The following is a 25159-nucleotide window of genomic DNA, read 5'->3' on the forward strand; positions in this document are numbered from 1 at the left end:
TTACTAAAGTGGAATTATACTGAGACTGGCCCACTGTTTAGTTTATGACATCATGACTGTAGTTCCTTGTTAGTATTTTTCCTCCAAAACATCTCCTAGGAATGAAGATCTTCACAGATCATCTCGGTGTATTTCCACCCATTTCTTTAGGATACGTTCTCAGAATTGTAATTATTAAGTTTAACAGAGACGATATTTCAAAAATGCTTTTGTAGTGTTTAATTCATGCTGATCAAACGACTTCTAGGAAGGCTGCCCCCACTCATGGCCTTGCTCCCCTGCACATCTTCCAGGATGGGTTGGTGTGGATGCTTCTGCTTCTACAGCTCTGCAGGACCATGGATAGGAGCTCTTCACACGAGCGAGGCATGAGCTTCCATGGCACAACCACTCTGGCTTATCTCGGACAATAGTAAATCGAGTTCTGTTAAGTCTGGACTCAGTTGTCACAGCCATGCCCTGGATCGGAAAAGTGGGTGATGCCGATTCAATACCTGTCCTGAAAGGAACCCGTCATTTTATTTTCCCACCGAGGAAATAGAAATGGAAGTGAGCTAATCCCACACAGCGTGAGACACAGAAGAGTAAGGAAAGGCCTGAGGATGTACAACATCGCTAAACATATTAACATTTTAAAGAGGCTGAGAAGCGCCTTCTGCGGATGCGCACTATTTATAGTGGTGAATAAACTGAGAAAGACTTTCTGAAACCCCTGCAGGAGTGGAAATCTCTTTCAAGCAACAGAGCACTGGACTTGGATTCTCACCAACCAGCAGGACCACGGGCCTGCTCACCACAGCACAGAGGACTCTCACACCCTCATCATGTGTCCAGTTGCTTGAAGCCAGAAGGACCTGCTAGGCTGTGTCATATGCTGTGTGAAGCTCCAGATGTGCAAGGCATGGTGCAGCGGGGCTTTCTCCCAGCTACGTAGGAGGCTGAGGTAGGAGAGGAAGGTGGTAAGCCAAAGCTTGCCCCGGGTTACAAAAACGAGTTCAAAGCCCAACCTAGTTACCTCAGTGAGATCCTGTCTCAAAAATTTAAAAAAATACCAAAAAAAATCTGTTCTAATTAGATCGTAGGGTATTAATTAAATACTAGATATTTTCCTAGTATGCATAGGACTGTGTGTTGAATCCCCAGTGCTAAAAACAAACAATGTGTATTTATGTAGTCTGTGGTTCTATATTTCCTCTATGTGACAGGGCTTAAAGTGACAGGAAACCAAAGGGAATAAAATGAAAAACTTCAGTAGAGCTGGCTGCAGGCAGACGTTCCAAGGCATGTTCTAGAAGGGACACCAGGAAGTGACACCAAGATGGGAGAAGAGGGGGATTTAAGTGGAGCCCTTTGGTCTCTAATATAGCACAAAAATACCATGTCTGAGTTTATCAGAGCTCTTCTTAGTCCTACCTGCCTGCTTTCTTCCCACAAAGAGGTGAGAATCAGCTGGAGATGGGGTGGTTCTCCTTCCAGGGGCAGTTTTAGTATTTAAGGTGGATCTCCTTTCACTGAACACCTTTGGTATTTAAGGTGGATATAGATGGCTTGGCCATTGATCTGCTCACTGTCATCCTGCTTAAATCAATAATCTATTAGTCCCTTTAAATTAGAGTTGGATTCATCAAATGCCCTTGAGAGGCCTCAAACATGTCTTCCTTATTCCAGGCAAGCACGACCAGTCTACAGAATGATAAAAATTTTGCTGGAAAACTCTGCCTGCTCAGCAGACAATGCGTTCTGTATTAGCTCATTCAGCAATTTCAAACAGGCCAAAAAAGCAGCTGGGAGTGTTCCCATGGGGAAAGATGCTCGTGACATTCAATAAAGCAGAGGCACCGCAGACATCCTGGTGGACCGCAGGCTAGGGAGTCAGTCTTGGAGGAACAATTCCCATCTACCGCTTGACTCCTGCATCCATCCATGTCCTTCCTGACTGACTCTGTTCCATCAGAGTCTCTCCAACTGCAAATGGGGAGCTGGCCTCTTTGCTAGGGCAGGAGTAGGGAAGGGGAGCCTGGCTGGATAGCTGAGGAATGCCTGGCCCTACAGTCAGATGGAAGCCATGTCAGCAGCTGAGAGGCAGACAGCCCTGCTTGGCAATACATTTATCTTGGGGATTGGAGGCTTTTGAGAGTTAAGATGGAGACAGACTTGCAGTGAGAATATTTGTACCCCACTACTCTTTCATAAATGAGTCAAATGCAACGAAAGATGGATGACTGTCTTCACCACAGACTAGCTGAGACAGGCTGGTCCTCGAGGAAAACTTAGTGTTCTGTTTGCCTTGCCCTTCTTTTTCTCCCTCCCTCCCTCCCTTCCTTCCTTCCTTCCTTCCTTCCTTCCTTCCTTCCTGTATATTTCTTGTTTGTTTTTCTTGTGAGACAGAATCTCATATGTAGCTCAGGCTTGCTTCAAATTCACCATGCTGTTAAGGCTGGCTTTGAACTCTTGATCTTCCTGTTCTAGCCTCCTTCCTTCTCATCAATGTTCCTCAAAGTATGGCCCACAGCAGTAGCACTTCACAGTTAGGAGAGCTGGCACATGACTTCTCAGCTAGTCTGTGGCGAAGGGCCATTCATCTTTCATAAACGGACCAAACGCAATCAAAACCGAAATGAATCTCTACAATAGAGACCGAGGAAAGCAAAAACCATTCCACAATACCAACTAGAAACTAGCTCTAACAGACAAAAATCATACCTTCAACTTGGTGTAAAAGGTCCAAACCCTGACTGTCGGTTCTGCCCCTCTCCCACGGGATTGGCAGCAGGCTACCGAGGTGCAAGGACTGGCACAGCAGTCCCACCTGCACACTCAGGCTGCTGGTGAGGGCTGTGCCAGAGACAGCACAAAAGCACAGCCAGTACCACACAGAGGCAGCACTCTTAAACACTGCCTTAACTGTAGGACTTGTGCCGGTCTCAAAGCAAAAGGAAAAAAAACCTTAAAACGAAACAGAACCCCAAACATAGCTGCCCCTTCAGTGGGTATTGCACTCAATGGCTGGACTCACCTGGGAAAACACAGTATAAATGTCCCTTTGTCAACAAACCCGAGTGTGGCTTAAACACACAGAATGTCTCCAACAATAGCCGCTTGACAATTCCTTTCGTGCTTGGCATTTTTTCTAAAGGTTAGATTAAGAAGCTGATAACACATTTAAGAGCCCAGTAGACTCTTCGGCTTTTGTGAGAGCTAATTTACAGCCCACTAGCCCCTGCTGACAGATTACAGGATCCTATGTTCGGCTTGATTAGAGGCAGACAGGCATCAGGCATCACGAAAGGCCTGCCTCTTTACTAGAACCTTCTGATTAAGACAGTATTTTAATGCAGCCTCTGGGCAGCTGATACTTATGTGGAAAAGGAGCTGTAAAGCAAAAGGCATTTCCTGCACAGCCCCTGGGGGATTCAGAGCCTAACTCTGAAGTATGCGGGTAGGACTCATTGCAGCTAATCAAGGGCAAGAGGCAAGTTGCATTTTGGTCAAAACATGCAGTTTGGTTTGACTTTTGTTGGCACGAGAGAGCTGATCTGGATCCCCCCCCCCCTCCGTTTTTCTGAGGATTCTCTGCAGGATCGCAAAGTCCATGGCTCAGCTCACATACGGAGGGGAGAAAGTCAAAGGAAACGCCAAAGTTCAACCAAAGTACAAGTAATTAGAACCAGATTCGGCATGTTGCATATGCGCATGCGTGAGCAGGCTTGCAGGAGCTTTTTATTAACTTGTCATTTGCAGGCCTGGGGACCCCTGGATGGGGTGTGTGGAAAACTGCACCAACCTTGCCTGGGGAGAAGGCCCATGGGCCTCACAAAGGGAGGTTTGTAAGTGTGCAGTTCTCTAGGAGGGCCCGCAGTGATGCAGCCACCAGAGGCTTCACAGGGAGTCTGAACAGCCTCGAAGGGAAACCCCACCCCAGCCTTAGCGGCTGGGCTCAGTAACCTGCAGGTGACCCCAGCACTATGTGTGTTTTCCCTGGTCAGTGCTGACCCCAGAGAAGCTGGAGAAGGGGAATGTGACTCTGGCCTACTCTGACCATGTATGTAATAGGTGCTGGACACAAGGCAGGGGTCGAAAAGGCTCCGTGCTGAAGTCTCTAAAGCAAGTCTTGCATTTCATGGGACAGTGCCTGATCCTCATCTGGATGATGTGTTAGGGCATAGAACCCAGCCTGCCTCAAGACTGTGGACCGTCTGACAATTCCTGGGCAAATTAGGTACTAATTTGGTACTCTAACATAAAGAATGCCATTCTGTCCTAATTGATTCTGTTTTTCTGGGTCTAGTTGGCTTGGGAGATCTACCAACTTCCCACCTTGGGGTATTTCAAGCCTTAAGATATAGGCTTTGTGGAATTAGTGTGTGGTAACATAGGAACTCAAATCTTGCTCATGAATTTGGCTGTGGCTTCTACCCGGTGCTGGAAGAAACCAGAAGGAACATTATCTATTGTCTCCTGAGCAGTGGTCTTGGTCACTCATCACCCCTCCCCAAAACTACGGGGGGGGGGAGAGCAGGTGCTCTACCCTGTGCTGAGAAGAGTCTTCTCTCTTTAATCCACATAAATAATTTCCCAACACTGACATAATTCAAGCTCTGGGTCTCAAAGAGAGAGGCTGTCATTCAGCTTGTGACCCCACCTGTCTGAGCTCACCACCAGCTGGAGACATCACTCCTGGCAATGACTTTTACCACAGTCAATGATGTCACATTTCCACAAAGGACCACACCAACTTGACACCTACATTTCATCTTCATCACATGCATCCCACTTCAAGGAACATACAGGAAGGGTCTTTTACGGGGTGTTCTGTCTGAGGCTGTTACCTGGGACATTTGTGTCAGCTCAGGACAGGGTTCAAATAGGCTTCCCTGACGAGCATAGCAGGTTGACACTTCTAACTGCTTGTTAATGATGAGGCTGGAGGTGCTGGAGTCGGAGCAGCATTGAGAGAACACATGCTGAGTGGCCTCAGGACTCAGGTCAGCATGGAACTGATGGTGCCACAGTATTAAGGTCCCCTAGAGAGGTTATCCCAGTGCCACATGGTTCCGCCCCACATTCGACTTCTAAATTAGGAGTCTCATAGCTTTTAAGGTCATTATAGCACCAACACTATTTTCATATCCCAGGAGGGGAGAAGGCTAAAACACGAATATTAAAGCGTTCATCACGTACACACACCTTTATTTGTGCTCTGAAGACCAGGTTGGTATCAGCCTTTTTAAAAAGTGACAGAAAAGCTGGTGTGGTGGCTCACATCTGTCACTGCAGCACTCTGGAGGCTGAGGCAGGAACATTTGGAGTTTGAGGCCAGTCTTTGCCACAGCGAGTTGAGGACAGCTCGGGCTATACGGCAAACCCTTGTCTCAGAAATAAGATAAAGGCTAAAAGGAGAAACACGGCAGTAGTGGGCAGATGATTTTCAGGAGGCAGGACTGACGTCCTTGTGGCCATGCTTTGCCAGGGCTCTGTTCTGAGGAGGCTCCAACATGAGCCACTCATACAAGTATTTAACCAAACCTCTCTTCTCAGAAACAGTGCTTTACTTGGTTACATATATGCTCCCTGGAGGTTTTCTGTTATTTCTTACAGGCATATACCATATTTGCAGCATGCAGTGTGAATATGAACCTAATTTAATTCTCACAGTTTAGGTTTTCTTGATGATGTCATGCACCTGTACAGACTTTGTGATGGAGATTATGGGAGTTCACGGGCTTGGCTCCCAGCTCTACTGGATTTCACCTCTGTCTACCACACATGAACACAATCACTGTAGAGCTTTCTTTACATCTCTGAGCCCTAGTGGTTCCTTCCTGAAGACTCAGATTTTCCTAAAACTCTTGTTGGTAAGTGGAAAACAATATTTGGAACTTGCCGGGCAGCCAGGACAGGTTCACTGTGTGTTGGGTTCTAATGGACCCTTCTTGAAAACTGTTTTCCTCCACCTTCCTTATTCTAAAGTAGGGATTCTTAATTGGCACCAGTCTTTCCTGTCGGAACTCTGCAGTATTCTGGGCTGGTGCAGTAGGGGCTGGTGCTTGAGAGTTGAGAGCCAGAAGCCTCTGTTGTAGGATCAAGACGCAGGTGCCACAAGCTAAGGCCAGTGGTCACAAGATGGCACAGGTCTGATGGGGGAATAAAGACCGCCTCGCCCCTTCCAGTAGGATGTCCACCTGAGCCCGGCCATGCTTGTCCACAGTGGCACCGTAGCTGGACTCCTCCTTTCCCTGCACCACTGGCTCTCAAAGGCCTGTCAAGTGCCTGTCAAGTGCCTTCTGTGCTTCCTTCCTATAACCAACTTTATGTTCGTGTTGAAGATGTTTTTGATTTCTATACTAAAGGAGAATCTAAAGGCAAACCCAGCCAGGGACTTCCATATCCTTAAGACAGTCATCAGATATTGTATAAGGCATCTCTTAGGGCCCAGGGAAGGTCTTTCCCCTAAACATAAAATGACTTAACTCCAATGACAAAGAATGCTGAAATGGGAAAGGCTGAGAAGGTAAAGAGAGTCCTGGTAGGAAGACACTGGAGAGAGATGCAGGGAATTACAGAGGTAGTTTCCTTGTAGCTCTGCCAAGTGAGGATAGGGGACGTTGGTGGTCACTTTTGCTCTGATGCCTAGTGTCCACTCTTCTCACTGCATCCTGAGGTGTGTTTCTCATTGGCTGCAGCGAGGCATCGTGAAAACACATAGAACAGCTGCTGACTTGGTTATTAGAGTGCCAAGGCAGGAGGCTAAAATCTATGTGTTAATCTGGCTCGAAGTCACCACAGGAATGACATGTGCCTTTGGAGTGTTGCCAAATAACAGCATCAACAATAGCAAACAGGTTTCACTGAAGTAGGTGGCATGCTAGTCACCCACACGCTGTACTAAGCTTTCTGCATGTGTTAATTCCCAGGGGAAGCCCAGAGAGCACTGGACGTAGAAGCCTTTTAGAAGTGAGATTTCGGAGTCACAAGGTAAAGAGGCAGCACAAGCTACCAGCAGTGGGGGTCAGGAAACAGTGTTGGACTCTGAACTCGGCTGGACCACGGGTCCAAGAGTATGAGAACCAGGGATCAGGAGAAGATAGTTATATGCTTTTAAAATGTTTATGAATGTTCAGACAGACAAACAGACACCCAGTTAGCAAAATGTACATACTGGAAAACTAGCAAACCATCAGCAGGAAGACAGGGAGAAGGGGATGATACAGTTTTTCTTTCTGGGTTGGGGATCCCAGCAGATAGTATAGAGTCATGAATGAGCCACTCACACACCAGGTTGTCCCCAGGTTGTCCCCTCACTCCCACGGGCACCACGTGTCTAAAGTTAGCTTGGAGCTACAACGAAAGCAAGATTCAAAAGCCTATGACCTCTGCAGTAAGCCAGTCCAAGTGGAAGGTCCCATTAGGGAGCTTGACATCCCCTTCCCAAAGGGATCTGACAGGTAGGCAGAGAGATTCCTCTTGTGTCATGAGGTAACTATTGTGAAGATTCTGTTACAGATGAAGCCTGGTTCAATACAGCAGCCTCAGGAGACATTTCTTTCAAAATCATGTAAGCTTCTACAGCCATCGGCTTACCGTACAGCCTGGTCACATTCGGTAGCTCGCTTTCCCTTTCCTAGCAGGGTTCCATTATGAGACAAAGCTGTCAAGGTGTCCTCATCTTATTTCTTTTTTAAAAAAGACTGTGAACGAAAACTTCAAAAATGTTCCAGCTGTGGGCTCCCCAAGGCTGAAGGCTTCCTAGGTAGTCTGAAAACTGGCCCATCTTTACAGAGGGGTGGCTTGTTTGAGGGTTGGGCTTGAGTGTATAAGCCCTGGATCCAACCTTCCTGGATTCAAAGCCGATGTGATTTATTTACCAGCTGTGTGACTTTGGAGAACTTCCTTAGCTTCCCAGCCCCACTTTCTACCAGTGTAAAGTAATAGCAGGACCCTCACTATTGAGAAGACTAAAATGCAGAGAGCCGCCACTCTGGTGGGTGACTCTTGGGTAGGGGGTGTCAATGTTCTTCCCCTTTTTAGCTTCCTCCTAGCTGTCCTATCTTGATTGGTTAACATTCTCTTCCATTTTCCCTTCCCACAATGATTTTTCTCTTTTAACAGAATTGAGAGTCTTTGGAAGAACATTAAGTAGATCAAGCCACGTTCTCTAGTTTCTCAGAGTGTTCCTTTCCTTCTAAGCCCATGACATCTGTCCAAAGCTCTGTCCCACTCTCTCCCATGATTCACCCTGGCAGGTCTCCATCTCAGGCTGCCAAGCACTCCTAGAGTCCACACCTATAATCCTTGCTCTTGGTGTGGGATGCTGAGGCAGGAGGATGACTGTTAGTCTAAAGCCACTTCCGGCCAATATATGACTCCCAGTCTATAAAAGCAATCAGTCAAACAGACAAACAGAAAAGCAATGGACGATTTAATTTAGGTGGACAAAGCAACATGGGCAGACATGACTAGCCAGTGTCACAGCTGGACTGAACAAGTTATGAAGGAGACTGCCTACACAGACAGGCACCTAGAATACAGCAGACAGCAGTAACCTGGTTCTCATTGACAGTGGCTGGCTTGCTGTAGTACCCACCTTCTCATAGCTCACATGAAAATCTTGTACTGATAAGGTGCATCCTGATAGCTGCTCTTGGGGGCTCTGCTTGGGTTTGTAAGGGTTGTTAGTTCATTTGAGACAGGGTTCTAGGAAACATGGAACTCAAGGTGATTCTTCTGTCTTAGCCTCTCAAATACAGTGGTTAAGGCATGACCCACCATGTCCAGCTTGATTTTCGAGTTTTAAAGCACATTTGTACATAACAAATGGCACAGAATAAACATCTCAGGGACCTGTGGCCTTCACAGCTTCTCTCCAAGCAGCTGGGCTCTGCGGCCAGGACAGAGTGCGGCCATCTGCACAATGTGACTGAAAGGGGTGGCCTGGCCACAGCCAGAATTAATCCAATCTGCTGACCTGTCCTTGCAGACAAACCTAACTCCTCCAAACAGCACCCCCACCATGTCTTAGAATAAAATTCATGCATTCTTTCACGAGAGAGAGAGAGAGAGAGAGAGAGAGAGAGAGAGAGAGAGAGAGAGAGCACATGATATCCATGTGTCACCCAGAGTGGGACATGTTTTGAAAGCACAGCACTACGATATGTTGTAAGGGGCTGGTATTATTTTACAAAGCTCACCTCGTGGATACACTTTTATTAGTCAGAGGGGTCAACATGCTTGCCATAAATACATTTTTGAACTCCTTCCTGCATCTTCTGTCTACTGGATTATTTTTCATGTCCTGTTTCCTGGCCTACAGCCAGGCAGAATGTGGGCGTTTTAATACCTTTAATCCATTATATAGACTTTTTAAAGGTCCATAAGACAAAAATAAAATGCACTTTCACGGTCAAATATGCAATAAACCTGATATGTCCTTTAATATTTCATATCCCACCTTCCATCCTGGCTGTGGCTGTTTTCCTGGTTTCAGTGTACGGAATGATATGATGTAGGCAAACCATTGCTAATTCTCACGTGACTGTGTGGAGAACTCTTGACCGCTGATGAACAGTGCATTTCGATGGGCACTTTGGGGAGTTTATTGCTCCCCAATATTCTGAAGATTTGAAATCACTGTCCGATCCACTTACATATCTACTACTTCTCCAGGATGAATCAAAGCGACGAACTAGTCACACTGATTTGTGTCTGTGTGAGTGTGTGAGTGTGTGTGTAGCCAAAGCAGGCCTTGAACCTGCAGAAACCCTCCCACCTCTGCCTCCTGAGTGCTGGGGCCTATAGGGCTGTGCCAGTGCACTAGGCACAGTCAAGCTGATTTTTATCAGGTCATTGAATTGAAAAGGTGGCAGGATTTCTACAAGCAAGTGTCATGTGGACACAGCCTCGTAAATCTGTTTCCTTATCGGATTGCCTTCTAGCTCCCAAATGCTTACTTACCTGCCCACCATACCCAGTGAGCTTCCTGTGAATGCTACCTGCCTGTCACCTGTGCACTCTCTCTGTGCACATACGCAGGTGTCTGATTATGGGCTGCTGTATTCTGTTTGTTCCCATGGGGGAGTGAATTGTCCTACACCGGACACAGCAATCCACAGTTATCACAGAGGGCCCAAGGTAATGGGCAGAAAGACTCCCTTATACCCACTAGAGGAGGGCCTGTTACCTTGTGTGAAACATCTGTTTCCTATGAGCCAGTTAAAAGTGCAAACATCTGTACATAATAAGCCTGTGTGTGCACATAATTCAATGAACTAGGACACAGAGGCAGCTGAAGTGCAGGGCACAGCAATTAGAGCCTGTTTGGTTAAAGATGTATTGTTTTCTTGTTTTCTTCCTTTCACTTGGGAGCACTTGCTCTGTAGGTTCTGAGGTTTTCAGCCTTCCCTGCCTGCCTTCCTCACACAGTAGCAGGGGATATGTCTTAGGGCTCGCATTGTTTTGTGTGTGTGCCCTCACATGATGAAAAGCCCTGCCAGCCTCGATACTCCTTGGTACAGAGAGTCAGCTCTACTTCCGTCTTGCCTGCAAACTCTTCTATAAGATGAATTCCTGTAAAGCAGCTCACAATGAGCCTGAGATCCTGGTGACAGTATCCGTTTAGCAAAGACAATCACAAGGAAGACACCAAGGCAGGAAGTAAATTTGGGTCAAGTTTCTCCTAATTTGTCTTTTAGTTTTATTTCTATTTTCTTTCTCACGCTTCCGAGAGACATGGCCCTGTCTTAGAGAACAGGAAAATCTATGCTGCCACCAACAGCTGTGCCCCAAGCCAGATGAAACTGTCTCCTGCTTTCTGAACATTCCCAGATATCCACAAGGACTTGTGGCAGCCAGCAGAAACTGCACCAGCTTTGTACATGCCTTGACATCACTTCCGTTTTGAGAAACCACCAAACATCTAGACAACCAACACACGCAGAGACCACCTGAGGTGTTCTGCAATTCAATTTCATTCCCACTGAACTACACCCGGCATAGTTCTGAGCGTCACCATGCGCCCGGTCCTGGGTTACTAACAAGGCACATGGGGACAGCTAGAGCAGAGAGTGCCTGGGACTATGCACAAACACAGGGGCTTCCACAGAGTCCAGCTCACACGCTGCTTCCTTGGAGTTTGTTGAGACATCCAAACTGGTAGTTGAAGTACTTTGAGGAAGATGGAAGAGTGTGTCCACTGCGAACCCAGGACAGCTATGGACACATTATTCGCTCCCATGATACAAGCGTCAGAGGAATTTGGAGCGGAAACTACTGAGTCCTCTGCATTGATAGGGAGAAGCTTTGGCCAGGCTCAGAGAAGAGTTTCTCTCAGAAGAAAAAGCCATTCAACACTTGACTGAGCTCCCAGCCCAGTCTTGTTTACATTCTCCTGTGGTCTGTTTGCCATCTACTTAAAAAGATAATTAGAGCTCGCTAATAGCAGAAAAAATAAATAAATAAAAAGCAAAGGCTGAAGACAGGGCTAAAGGGAAAGGGAGGCAAACAAGAGCTGAAGCCCAACAGAGCTGTGCGGCCTCACCAGGCCACATGGCTACTGAAAGCTAAATTAACTCTGATAAAATATTATCTCTATGTCACGGGCTCAGGAGCCATGTGTGACTGCCGTCAATTATATCAGACAATGTATGTTCTCATATGTTGTTCCTATCCTATGGACTCTCCTACCGAAGGGCCTTGGTATGAGCTGTACAAGAGGAAGTGGGCTTAAACAGCACCATGGTTCCATGGCACACTGTTAACCGAGTGCTCATAGTGGACTATGAACTATGGAGGCCTGATAAGGCAAGGGCAGTGTCTGACCTCAGAGATCTAGTGCAGAACCCACGCATGCAAATGCACGCCTGTACTCCTGAATGTACAGGCATACTCACGTGCTCAAGGGTACACACCTGTACATATAAAAGGAAGCAAACATACACAGGTAGCTCACCTGAGGGCAGAGGTGTCACTAGTGTCTGTTTAGTCATGGAGAAAATGGTTTGTTTAGTAAGAAGCGCATGTTGTGCCTAATGGCTTTTGTCAACTTGACGCAAATTAGAGTCACCAGGGAAGAGGGAACCCTAATCAAGGAATTGCCACTATTTTAATTGGTCTGTGGAGCACTTCCTCAATTAATGATTGATGTGGGAGGGCCCAGCCCACTGTGGGTGGTGTCATCTCTATGCACATGGGCTTGGGCTGTAAGTAGCCGAACAAGCCAGCGTTCGATGGTTTCTGCCTCTCTTCTTGCTTGGGTTCCTGCTCTGACTTCCCTCAGTGGTGGATAGTGCTCAGAAAGTGTGAGCCAAATAAGCCTTTCCCACTCCAAGTTGCTTTCAGCCAGTGTTTACTACAGCAGCAGGGACACAAACTTGGATAGACGCATGCCCTATATCCTCTTCCTTCAGTCTTTGATTGGCATGTTGACCTTGAGCTTGTATGGCAAGATCAATTTCCCAGATGAAGAGGCGAGGCAGCTTGGAGCTCCAGTCTCCAGAACACAGGCTGCATGTGGAGGAGTGTACTCCTGAGGCTGCTGTGACACATGGGCCATGAGGCCATCCACCATCATATAGGAAACACCCACATCTGGGGCCACCACGTGACTTCCAGCAGAGTGTGTTTGAACTGTATCTGAAGTCACTGAATTGAAAATGGTATCTGAACAGCCAGTAATAATCATTATGACTATTGTAATATTGACAACGAATCATGGTGAACTAAGGTTGGGATCCTCTACACTACACAGGCGCTTCAAGCAGCTAGCATATGTCAAAGGCCATTCAGTTCACTGTCCGTGAAGATTTCTTCCACTTCCTCTTTCTTCCCCTCTCATCTACTCCACTCTCCCCTTCCCTCCCCTCCCCTGCCCTTCCCTCCTCCCCATTCTTTTTCTTTTTGGAAATAGAAGATGCAGCTTAAGGCAGCAGCTCATAGAAGCCACTCGCACACACGTGCCAGACTAGTGCAGTATGAGAAGCTGTGTCTCCCACGGCTCAGATCCTCGAAAACCTCAGCAACGGCCTCACAGTCAGTCCAGCCTCGGCAGCCTCGGCAGCCTCGGCAGCATGCAGGAGCACAGCCCTCCACCAACAGGATGCAAGAACAAAGAGGATAAAGTGGAACCGCTCTTCATGGTTCCAGCGGTTTCCTTCACGGTCTAGGAGGGCATCGTTTATGTTAGAGAAAATAATGTAATCACGTGAGCCACAATTCTGTGGTGTTCCAGGCTTCCCACCCCATCTCTAACACTCCTGGGGGCCTTTCTTGACATTATTAAGACATAAAACATTTTGAGGGAACTGTCCACTCAGTAGACAGACCTGCTAGTCCAATGGCAGAGGCTAATGCCCTGCAAAGGGAAAACTGTGTGGAAGAACTGGGTTATCACCCCGGCTCGGTTTGCTGTGTGACCACTTGCCTACTCTGAACTTCAAGCTTCTCGTCTCTAAAACGGAGATAACAATATAGTCTGTGGAGGATTAAATGAATCTATATATAGCCAGCAGTATAGAATTCTGTTGAATATGTAAGGAGCCGAAAGGAAAACTCACTGAAAGCCATGGATTGTAGTTCAGAACGCAGCACTTTCTTTCTGCTGTGCGTCACACATGCCGTGATGTTGTGCAGGCTAAAGATCACTGGACACTTGCCACCCACCACCGAGGGGCAGATTTCCTCACTCTGGCCTAACCCTGTCACTGGTTAGACATCAGAAGTGTGTAAGAAACCCGAGGCCCCTCTGAGTCTTTAACAGACATCTTGCCCTCCTTGGAAGGCTGGCTCTTGGTCTCTGAGCCCCCGTCTGACCTCCCAGGCAGCAGCTGCAGCCCAGCTCCACCAGCAGCTAACAAGCACGGGAGCCCTTGGGGGAGCTTTCCTCGTTCTGGATGGCACTGTCCCAGCTGATCCCACACTGAGTTTAGAGGAATCTGACCAGCTACGTCCATCCACAGGATGGTGATATAACAACGTGTTTCTATTCGCTCAGTTTTGGGATGGTGTGTTACAGGCCAGTAAGTCATAGGAGCAGTCAGAAAGCATGAGACATTTCCAAGAGTCTAAAGGAAACTCAACTCTCCGAGCAACACCATTACCCCTGGATGCTCCAGGGGTACCACACAGAGGTGAGGCCAGAGGATCTGCATTACTCCATCACTCAAGGCAGACCTAGTCTTCTTTTTTCAAGTATGATTATGAGCCACTACTGTGATAAGAATGGATAAGTGTCCCCCATCGGGTCTAAGGGTCTTCACCATCAATCTTAGGTTCAGAGTCCCAGGGACGGGCTTATGTAATGAGGTGTGTGGTTCTCCATATCCTCAGAGATCATTCAAGGCACCAGACACATGACAGACACCCAAGAGCCCGAGCCGAAAGGAACTCTGCAGAACCTAACACAAGGAGAAATGACGCAGGGTTAGTAATGCGAGCAAATCTGGAACTTTGCTAAATGGCTGCCCCTGAATCAGGGCCAGAGAGCTATTCAAACTGTGACAAGCAGGAAGGACTGTCATCTAGGTGAGGATTGACAGACAGCATCGAAGCGATAAAGTAAAAACGAGTCACAAAAGTAGCGTCCACTGTTCACCGCTATGCACCCGCCACAGCCAAACACACCAAACTCAGTGAGGAAAACACAACCAGAGGCATCTGCAGATTTCCAGAAACAGAATCTTATTTTATACGCTTGCCGGTCCTTCCACAGATCCTGCGTGGGCGCATACTGTCCCCATTTCATGACTGCAGAAGCCGACCACACATCAAATCAAGGTTTTTTTATCATATCTCAGAGCATGGGACAGATGTGAGGCGCTGAGGTGGAGAAATATAAGGAAGTGTGGCTGTGCCTGGAAGTCAGGAGTCAGTCCTGAAGTGCAGGGGAGACAGCTCTCACAGCCTCTGCCCAACAGAATCCTTCTCCTCTCACTGTACAGGGCCTACCACTCACACACTCACATGCAGATCAGCACAGTGTCCGGGCAAGGGGGAATCCCCTTTTTCTGCATACTCCAACTTGCCAATCCAGACTTGTTCCCATCTCCAGTTCCTATTGTTTCCTCTGATAAGCAGGGCCCCAGTGAACAATTAAAGCCTTCAATAAATAATCTCTAAGCACATTCATTTGATTGACTGTTATTTGATACAGCCGTTAGTTTCAATGGGGCAGTTAATATTGACCACATAAAGTACTCCAGACAAACACGAACCAGCTCCAGAGCTCCATGCATTATTACCCTTTATCTGCCAGTCATCTGGGCTACTTGTAATGGTCATGGAATTTAAAAATCAATAATAACAATTAGTGTTCTGTACACCAAAACAGATGAATCATATGAAATGGGTTTTCATATAAAAATCAAAGGGGAAACAGGCCTGGAACACAGATAGAGAAGGCTCTTTGGATTCCCAGCACCTCTTTGCAAGGTACCTTCACTGGAGCCTTTTGGTCAGGTAGCTAGACTCGAAGGACAGTGTTCCGGGCCAAATGTGGCTATAGGCACAGGCACACAGAACCTCTCACCAGAGGAGCATGATCAAAGGAGCGCTAACAAACAGTTCAGTTAATGGAACTGGTAATTCACTTCCTCAGACGTGCGGCTAGCTACCTTTCTGTTTGTAGGCGCTGATGGAGGTTATTTTGCTGAGACACGGCAACGGCAGTATTTCAGCTTCATGCACCGCCACTGCAATGTCTAGATAATTAAAATTCAAAGCAACGGGGGAACAGCTCATCCCTGAGCTGTAACCAGCACACTACACGAAGCCATCCATTGTAAAGACTTGTTTTTCTTCAATGATTTGTAACTTATCTGATGTAAATATAAGGACTAATTAAAATGTATGCCTTTTTATACTGCTTCTTGTCATTAAAGCCAATGAAAGCATTCCGAGGACCGTAATAAAATAATTATGGTGCCTTTAAGAATTCCTTCCACAACGCATGGCGGTACTGAGCAAAGTGAAAACATCGGGGACTATATTCTGAAGCCTCGACTTCCATTTTAGCTAATTATCCTCACAAGCTTTGCAATAGACCAGACCCTAAGACATCATTTGAAGCTGAAAGGACCTTCAGACTGTCATCAGCCTTTTCATAATTATGGACTTTGATGGCATAACAAAGGCCGTAGCTGTGGCAACCTTTAATACTTTTTTGAGGACAGGAAGTTATTATATTGCTTCCTCATCTGTTCTGGAAATGGGAAGAAAATTGGGAAAAATGAGACCCAATTCTCCTTCCCCCAGTTAATTGCTGCACTCCTTCAATCTTACCTGCAGTATTTTGAATTTGTGGAAAAACAGTAGGTAATACAGAGTAGCAAAAACCAAGGTTGTTGTTTTTTTGTCTTTAGGAAGGGGCTCAATCCAGCCCAGTGCATTGGTCGTGAATTTCTGATTCTTCGTCTTTCACCTCCAAAGCACCCGAATTACAGAAGAGTGCCACCAAGTCCGTCAGAGAAACAAACTTGTCCTCACACTCAGGACCAGGTCAGTTTAGGAGAATAAGACCAGATTAAAGTACAAAACTGTGGCCTTTCAAGACACGTATGAGCTTAGGGAACAGGACGAAGCTTTCACTTGAGCTTTCTCCACCTCTCAGGGCAGATCCTCAGAAGCAAGTAACGGGCGTTTCAAGTGAAAAGGAAAATGGACATGGTAGGAAACCGACTTTGGGTCTGGCAGCAAATGAACCGGTCATGTGATGCAGAGCAGGGAGGAAACTTTGGGCGGAAGAAGGTAAACGGGGGCTTCAGGGATTGGCCCTAAAGGCACGGAGCTGGCAGGGTTTGTGGGCGGTCGGCACCCACTGATTGCTGGACTTTCTTAGAAGGCAAGAACCCTGCGGCAGAGGAAGGGGTGCCCACTAAAAAACTGTAAAATTCTGTCTCAGAAGACAGCTATTAAAATCCCTGTTCCCCATCAAATTATTCCTAGTATTCCTGTGGCTTGTCAGGGCCGTGATTGCTTACCGTGACCCTTTTCATCCTGAGATTTCTTCCTTCCCTCTCTGGGTGGGTTCTCTCCACTGGAGACCCTGAAGGCCCTAATTCTTGAAGAAACACTCAGTGGGCTGGGTTGCTGGTCTGATGTCACTTCCTGTAATGCTGCCTTTTCTGTGCAGCCCAGAGCCCTACCCAACTCACCCCTTTGCAGCTTTGCACCTAAGGAGCCCGGAGAGCAAGCGAATCCACAGTCTCACGCATACCTGAACCCCAGGACAAGCAGAAAGCCTCAGATGTCACTGCTCCTGTTTATGATGGTCAGAACTTGTAACTTCTTTCCTTCAAAGAGGCTTGAGCAGGGGAGGGATTCGGGGCTTGCATCATTTTCTTTGTTGTCTGTAATCTGTCTCTGAGACATGGGCTCACTAAAGGACCTAGCTTGGACTGCAGCTCACTGTGTAGACCAGGCAGGCCTTGAACTCGGAGATCTGCCTGCTTGTGTCTGCCAAGTGCTAGGATTAAAGGCATGGATCATCATGCCAAGCAGGTCTTAGGGATGAGGCAGGAAACCAGGCATGAAAAAAGGATTCAGGGCAGCAGATGGTGTCACAAGATCTCAGGGTGAGGTGGGGCTGGGGAGGCTATGACACTTCCTACTTAACCAGAGGTACTTAGACCCTGCCACTTTCTGATAAGATCCTGATCTATTGAAAACTGGAGGTGATCATCCTCCTTCCTCCAACACCTCAAACCTCAACTTTTTAAAGGCCAGGGAAGGGTTCTCTAAGATGTCTTTGTAATCATTCAGATGGCTCCCTCCCCCCTCCCCCACCCACCCCAGCTCACACCCAGGGGAGCCTAGCTGAGCCTATCAATCTTTCAAGGCCAGCCTTCTCTTTACACATCTACAATTGGCCTCGAATGGAATCTGTGCTTGGAAGAATGACCCAGAGGCACAGGATGATCCCCAGTCATGATAGAAAAATTAACTTGTGAGCTCTCCAGTTGTATTGACCATAGAATTGCAAGAGTTTCTGGACCACCCGAAGGTTCAAGGGACAATCTAGATGTTGCAATGGTGAAACATCTCGCATATTTCTGGGACTGACATGGCAGAACATTTGAAATGGAGGCTTTCTAGAAACTCGGAGATACATAATTGCCGTAGCTAGCCTTTGAGAGGCAACATTCGACATCAATATCTTGGGAAAGGTTTCCAGCCAACGTTTTTCTGATTAACCTTCATCAAAAACTCCCATATCTGAAATAATCTATTTAATTGATAGTTAACTGAATTTATATTAGAACATTTAAAACATAAAACTGCCATCTAAGGATGAATTTATTGGCACTTACATGTAGCTTAAACTCTGAAGGAGATGCTCTTGAAGAGGTTCTAAGTGAATGATTCTTAGCCTCCCTAATGCTGCAACCCTTTAATAAAGTTTCTCATGTTGGGGTGAGCCCTTATCATAAAATCATTTCATTGCTACTTCATAACTGTAATTCTGCTACTATTATAAATTGTATAAATTCTGAATTGTATAAAAAATGTTTTCTGATGGTCTTAGGTGACCCCTGTGAAAAGGTCATTCACCCATGTAGGAGACAAGACCCACAGGTTGAGAATTCATGTTTTAAATGTCCACAGCTTTTACCGTTAAACTTGAACAATGTAAGAAGACGTTTCATGCTTAGAGTATGAGAGGTTTTCCGTTTTGAATCTTCCTCCCTGATACCAACTTTCTAATTAAAACCTCCCCAGCTTTTTACTTCTATTTTTTTAATTTAAAGCATGATAAATTTTCTAAGAGTCAAATTGATAATCTTCATCATTTACCATGTATTTCCTCTGTGGAGTAAAGTTAATGGCCTTGCTTAATTTGTAAAGGAGAAAACAGCAAGATTTTTCTTTCTTTTTTAGCCATGTCCCAGCTTAATGAGTTGAACAGGGAAAAAAGCGTGTGAAATCTAAAGACTATTGTTTTATTCTTGTGGTGATTCATCAAACAACAAAAACAAAATAGAAAAGTAAAACCAGAATGGTCCTTACTGTTTCTGGATGGTCCAAAATGAGAAGGAAACCCCTCCTTCAGGCCAACCAACCCTGCAGAAGCTGACACTGTGGTCACTTATCTATCAAAGAAAAACAGATTCAGACCAAACTAACAGCTTAAGGCTAAGTAGATCCAGGGCACGGCACCTCCCAGGACTTGGTCTTGGATTTTGGATTCACCCTTTTATGGCAATAAAATTTAATCACGGCTCTTACGTTTCCTCTGTCCTAATTTCAGACTCACCCATTTATCTGGAAATTGACACAGAATTCTATCCTCTCTCTCCCTCTCCCTCTCCCTCTCCCTCTCCCTCTCCCTCTCCCCCTCTCTCCCTCTGTGTTTGTGTGTCAAGACTGGGAAAGCAAACTTTGCTCATCTTTTGGTTTTCGGGGTGACCCTGTGGTGCACTCTCGCTGAGATTTCTGAAGTCCCCGTTCTTCTCTTCATTCTAATGGTGTTACTTACTGAGTCATGTGGTTGAGCAGCAGAAAATTATGTCCTACTTTAGAGAAACAATTGGCCCTTTTCACTGAAATATTCACTCAAAACGCTACTCAGCTCACACGGCGGCGGTCGGTCTTCATTGAGTCTCTCTGAGAAAGTAACTTTGATTTTGCCACTTTGACCTCAAGTTATAGCTCACTAGGAGAGGACTTGGATCCCGCTTAATCCTTCCAATCCGGAGCTCAGAGCTCTCTCTCTCTATAAGGGAACTTTCCTTCCTCAATCACATATTGCTACCATTCATTTTAAAAATAATTTCTTCTGAATGGGCAAAACCGCATATTCGAAAAGACTTTTTTCTCCCCTCTTTTGATATGTCGAAAAGGGAGAATACAGGGAAAGGGGCCAAGATGTTGCCACACTCTTGACTACATCAAAAGCAACTATATTTAGATTAAAAAAAAATGATGTTTATCTCGTGCCCATAGAGCAGTTAATTTGGAAAACATCTGGAGTTACCTAAAAACAAGAGAATCCAGGAGGCATCCGATACGTGGTGACCCGATGGAGCCTCTCTGTTATTTATACCATATTTCCTTAGTGGCCTCTAATCCTGATTTCCAATATTTATACCAAACCGTCCACAGGCCCTGCTTTAGCCAACAGCTGGCTGATATATCAATTTTCTGTCCTTAAAATTAAAAGGAAAATAAAAAGAGTATTCTGATACTTGACAAAGTGAGGTTCTGGGGGCATTATGTTCAAAGGTTTTAAACACACACACACACACACACACACACACACACACAGACTCACACACAGAGACACAGACTCACAGACACACAGACAAACACACACACGCTACTATCACCACCACCACCAAAGTAAGCTTACAAGGTTGGAGGTAGTTTTGTGGAGTTCAGTCTCAGGCTTTTTTTTCCCCTCTCTGCCCACTGTTTTCTCTGTATTAAGAGCAAAGTTGAGCTGCACCTTTTAGGTCAAATGGAAAACTAAGTCCACAGGATTTAAGATGTTACTTATGCAAAGGTGGTTCACAGGGCTTTCATTTCAAAAGCCCCAACACTGCAAGACACAGATACTACTAGATTCTTTTTTTTTTTTTTTGAAAGAATGTTTTACTTATCCTTAATCTCTGGAATCCACAGAATGAACTGGGATTCCGTGGTTTGTGGACAACCAGCCAGTCTGAGCCCGTCTGCAGGATGCCCTGCGATATTGACACTTGACTCTTCAGCCCCAATTTTGTAGTAAACGTTGAAACCCTAGCTGAAGCTGACTACAATGAGCCCTGATTGCCCTGCTTACAAAAACAAGACACTGGAATTTCTGAAACCTTTTTGTCAAATGCTTTTATTTACTTTTTCTAATGCAGGTTTCTTTGATTAGCTAAACCTCGCTGTTATCAACAGTTTTCTTATCAGCTCACCCTAGGCGAATGACACATTCAGCACAGCTCTCAGATAAAGCAAATCCCTTATTTAACTTGTTCAAGAACAAACAAAGCTTTTCCCTCCACTCTTGCAACCTAATAAGCACGTTAGGAAGGCTAATTGCAAAAGGGGATGGATGCCTTCAAGTAAATCTGCTCCACAGAATCTCTTTCCAAGACAGGTCTTCCCTTCTACTAAAAATGTTTGAGGGCACTTGTCTCTAAGAAATCAAAAGTTCCCGGTGCCCAGTTCCCGGGAATCCCAGCTAGAAGGTACAGGCTGCTTTAATTACCGCAGAAAGGAGGGCTCAAAGACCTGCTAGTGAGTGGAAAACATGTTCTAATGCTAAGTTTCTGTACCCTCTCCAAAAGAAAATGAGTCACTGAGAGGACAGGGTATGAGGAAGACGCTGACTATTATTTCCTGGAGCAATGTTCTCTGTGCCTGCATGTGGCTCTATGAATATTAAGTTGGACGGCCAGGCCACTGGCATCAAACACTTATTGATTTTCCAGTTCCAAACCTGTTGATTTTCTGGCCCAAGAAGCAAGTCTGTCTTTCTTTTTTTAAATCCCCCTTTTTTTTTTTTTTTTTTTCCTAAGAAAAAGTTTCAGAGTCAGCTGACAGGCCGCCCCTGCCCCCTCCTCTACTTTGCCTTTTGCCTCTTTAGACAAGCCACCGTGTTGTTAGGAAAACTCAATTTCTCCCAGTTAAACTTTGACCTCTTTGAAAACAAAGATTTAAAATGTCATTTTCAGGCTAATGCTCCAATGAATTGTCAAATCAAGTACTAAAAACATTTTGATAGATAGATGAGCCATTTATCTAAATCACTGTCAGGGTGGCGAAGCATCCTGCGGGCTCCCACCACAGCCGCCTCTCCGGAGGATTTCCCAGGACTCCTGGTCATTTCTCCGGCCTGCAGCTGAGCTACTGTTGACCGATGGAGCCGAAGCAAAATGTCAGCATCAGATAACCAAACAGTCAATATTGTTTTTGAAAATGAGGCTACCCCGTTTAGATTTCTTTCCCTTTAACTGCCGTCTGGGCTCCTGACTGAATTGTAAGATACACGGACATAATGAATGGCCAGCCCGAGGGGTGTTGGTGGCTGGGAGTTCCCTAGCAAAACAGCAACTTCTTAGACCAACAAAGTGACTCAGAGAGGTGGCAGTGGGGTCACCGCTAAGACATACTGTCTTTGCTCAGCTCAGGGAACGAGAAAGGCAATGTCCTGGGCCATCCTGCCCTGTGCATTATGAACTCTGGATCAAACGCCTTCACACGGTTGCATTCCTTGAAGGAACCAAGTCATATTTTAATTACTTTGCACTGCTGAAATACATAAGGGGGAAGTGTTACTGAGCTCCTGGCTAATCCCGGCCAAGTTAAATCCCCTCTCTACCCTTCACACAAATTGCATGAGGTGTCTGATTGCACTACTTGAAGAATGTTTCAAAGTCCGTGGTCACCTTCTATTTTCCCCCCTTTCTTCCGTACATACTAAAAAAACAAACAAACAGACACTTATCTTCAAGAAAGAATGGGGTGGTAAGGGAGAGCAGGGGCGCAGGGGTGCAGGGGCGCAGGAGGCGTTTCAAGAAAACCTTTGCGAGGGAATTTCAGCAGAGATGGAATCCGTATGCACGGCAGCCTATCACACCCCCTTCAGCATTAAATCATTAAACCCTTTGTCTTGCCACCATTGCATTTTATTCCAGTGTCTTTATTGCATGCAAAAGAGACATTTTTTTTTTCTTGGTAAAAGAAAGGAAAAAAAAAATAAACCTACATTGAGCAGTATGCCGGTGCTGCCATTCGGCCTGGGTGAATCCACTGAGGCAGGCTTTGAGAGCCTTCTCCTGCAGCATGCAGGAGGACGGGCTCGCGGTGTAGAAATCCAGGATCTGCCCGGGACTCACTGACAGAACATCCATACAGTCAAACATGATCTCTCCGCACCGCGCTCTGCAAAAGTGCTTATCCTCTAGGTGTGGAGGCGAGCCGCGCAGAAAAGTCCACGAACTCCATCAAACTCTGCCCCTTTTTTGGCACGTAGGCTGTTGGTCTTTTTCCCAGCCCCGAATCATGAATTATGACAGACAAGCCAGCTAAAAGCCTGTAATTGATCCAAATGATCATTTACCATTTTCCAGGCTCGCTCGGCCGATCCAGCCGGGGCGGGGGTTCCCGCACCGATCTCAAGTTCTCCCTTCCAGGCGACGCCCGCGCAGGCCTCCGGGAGCGCGCGGGTCCTACCCCGCCGGTGCCCAGACGCGCCCTGCCGGGGTGGCTCGCGTCCTCGGCATCCCAGTCCTGCGGCCGCGGCGCTCGGGAACTCTGGTCCCCCCCTTTGGCAAAGAATAGACCCTCCTGCCTCGGAGCAGCTCACTTCCTACCACTTCTGTCACACGGAATGAAAGATTGAATTGCCTAATATATGCGAGTGAACTTTCGGTGAACCCTTCCCGGGCTGCTAACCTTCAAATGACCCAACCAGTCTGACATCACCAACTCCCAGGATTCTCACAGCGCTTAAAAACTCCCAGCAGCCCTGCAAGAGCCGGCAGCCAGCGAGGCCGCGGCCAGCCGCGCGGTGCTCCCCAAGGTTCAGCGTGCAAACAATGCCAGGAGCGCAGGGAGGAGCGGGAGCGCGGCTGCGGTTTGCGCCTTTTCATCTGCCCGGCCTTGCCGGGGAGACCCTCGCCCCCAGCCCGCCTCTGAAATTCCTCCCCGCTCCGCTGTGCCTGGCCAAGCCCTTGCAACTTAGGTATCTTTCCACTCCTGTAAAAGCACTTGGCAAGCCCCGAACTGCCCATCAGGAGCCCCGCCACCGCTCGCGCTTGCAGAAGGAAGTCTCTCGGGCCGGGAAACTTTCCATTGCGCCTGCAGTCTTTTTTATTCCTTCTTCGTCTTCTTTTTATAAATTATTCTTTTATTTTGTTCCTCCCCTTTTCTCACTCTTGCAGGCTCTAGCAGAGCTCGCTGAAGGGATTGTCCGGGCTCCGGAGGGGGGAGAGAAGTCCCTTCCGGGATCGGGATCTACTTAGATTAAAAAGTCCCCCGCAGGCTGAAATACCTGGAGCAATCGCAGTTTAGTTTTTTCTTTCTCCTTTCTCTTCTTTCTATCCCCACCCCACCCCTCATCCCTACCCTGTCAATTCCTCTCACAAACAGAGAAAGTGAGGGACAGAGAAGAGGGTGGAGTGTGTGTGTGTGTGTGTGTGTGTGTGTGTGTGTGTGTGTGTGTGTGTGTGTGTGTTTGTGTGTGTGTGTGTGTGTGTGTGTGTGTGTGAGAGAGAGAGAGAGAGAGAGAGAGAGAGAGAGAGAGAGAGAGAGAGAGAGAGAGAGAGAGAGAGAGAGAGAGAGAGAGAGGGAGGGAGAGGGAGAGGGAGAGAATTTTAGATTCTAGTTTGCTGGTTGGTGAAAACAGCTCTGCCACTGACTATGTGTTTAGAAAAATTCTGATTTTTCTCTAGGACTCTGTTTTCTCATCTGTATAATGGACCTGTGTAATACCATCCACAGGATGAAAATAACTACTCGCAACTTCTCAGTAAACAGAAGGAATATTAGCTGTGTCTCAGCCTCCTGTTTCTAGCTGGGGGATATTTTTCAGGGACACCCAGACCTGCCTGAGTTCGGGGTTCAGACCTGTGCTCCCTCTGAACCCACCCCACACCACAGGTCATGCACAGGGAGTGCGTTGGTGACCTCTTCATCAAACACAGGCTTGTTCCCACATATAACTTAATGCGTATTTTGAAAACCAGGTAAGGTGCAGGTATTAGAATTCTGAAAGCTAGGCTTTTCTCAAGCAAGCACTCTCCAATCACACCTCTTCAAACAAACAAACAATTTTTAGATAAGAGGATTTCTCTTTTCTTTCTTTTTTAAAACTGGTTTCATTGACTCAGCCCAGGGAAGCAGCAGATTGGTTTTTAAAGTTGTTCTAAAAAACCCAGAGGCAATGGGTATAGATGCACCCATCACTTTCAAAAGGGAAGCCTCCTGCAGCTGACTTCCAGCTTGTCCTGCTGGAGGCAGGAAAAAAAGATGCGGACGGAGGCCCCACCCCCCTTAGGAATTCTCCCACAGAAGACTGGCAAGGAGACTTAGGGAAGCCTGGCTCCAGTTCTTTGTGGGCGGTGCTGGGAGGGCTGGACACCAACACACAGGGGAGCTTGTCAGGGACGCCCACCTTTGCTGAAATGCTGCTCTGACTAGTTAGCTGCTAGTTGGCTGTCTTGGCACAGGATGGGAGCAT

General features: G+C 46.6%; 1 protein-coding gene across 1 annotated transcript in view; it reads right to left on the bottom strand.

Moving 5' to 3' along the window:
* RARB (retinoic acid receptor beta) overlaps positions 1-22969 on the bottom strand; it is a 131915-nt gene extending 108946 nt beyond the window's left edge. The window contains exon 1 of the mRNA XM_080926714.1: positions 22685-22969. Within this exon, the coding sequence (XP_080782840.1) occupies positions 22685-22841 (157 nt within the window). The 5' untranslated portion in view covers positions 22842-22969. The remainder of the gene's footprint in view (positions 1-22684) is intronic.
* Between the last annotated feature and the right edge of the window lie 2190 nt (positions 22970-25159).

The sequence above is a fragment of the Micromys minutus genome (assembly GCF_963924665.1).
Source record: "Micromys minutus genome assembly, chromosome: 12".
Taxonomy (NCBI): domain Eukaryota; kingdom Metazoa; phylum Chordata; class Mammalia; order Rodentia; family Muridae; genus Micromys; species Micromys minutus.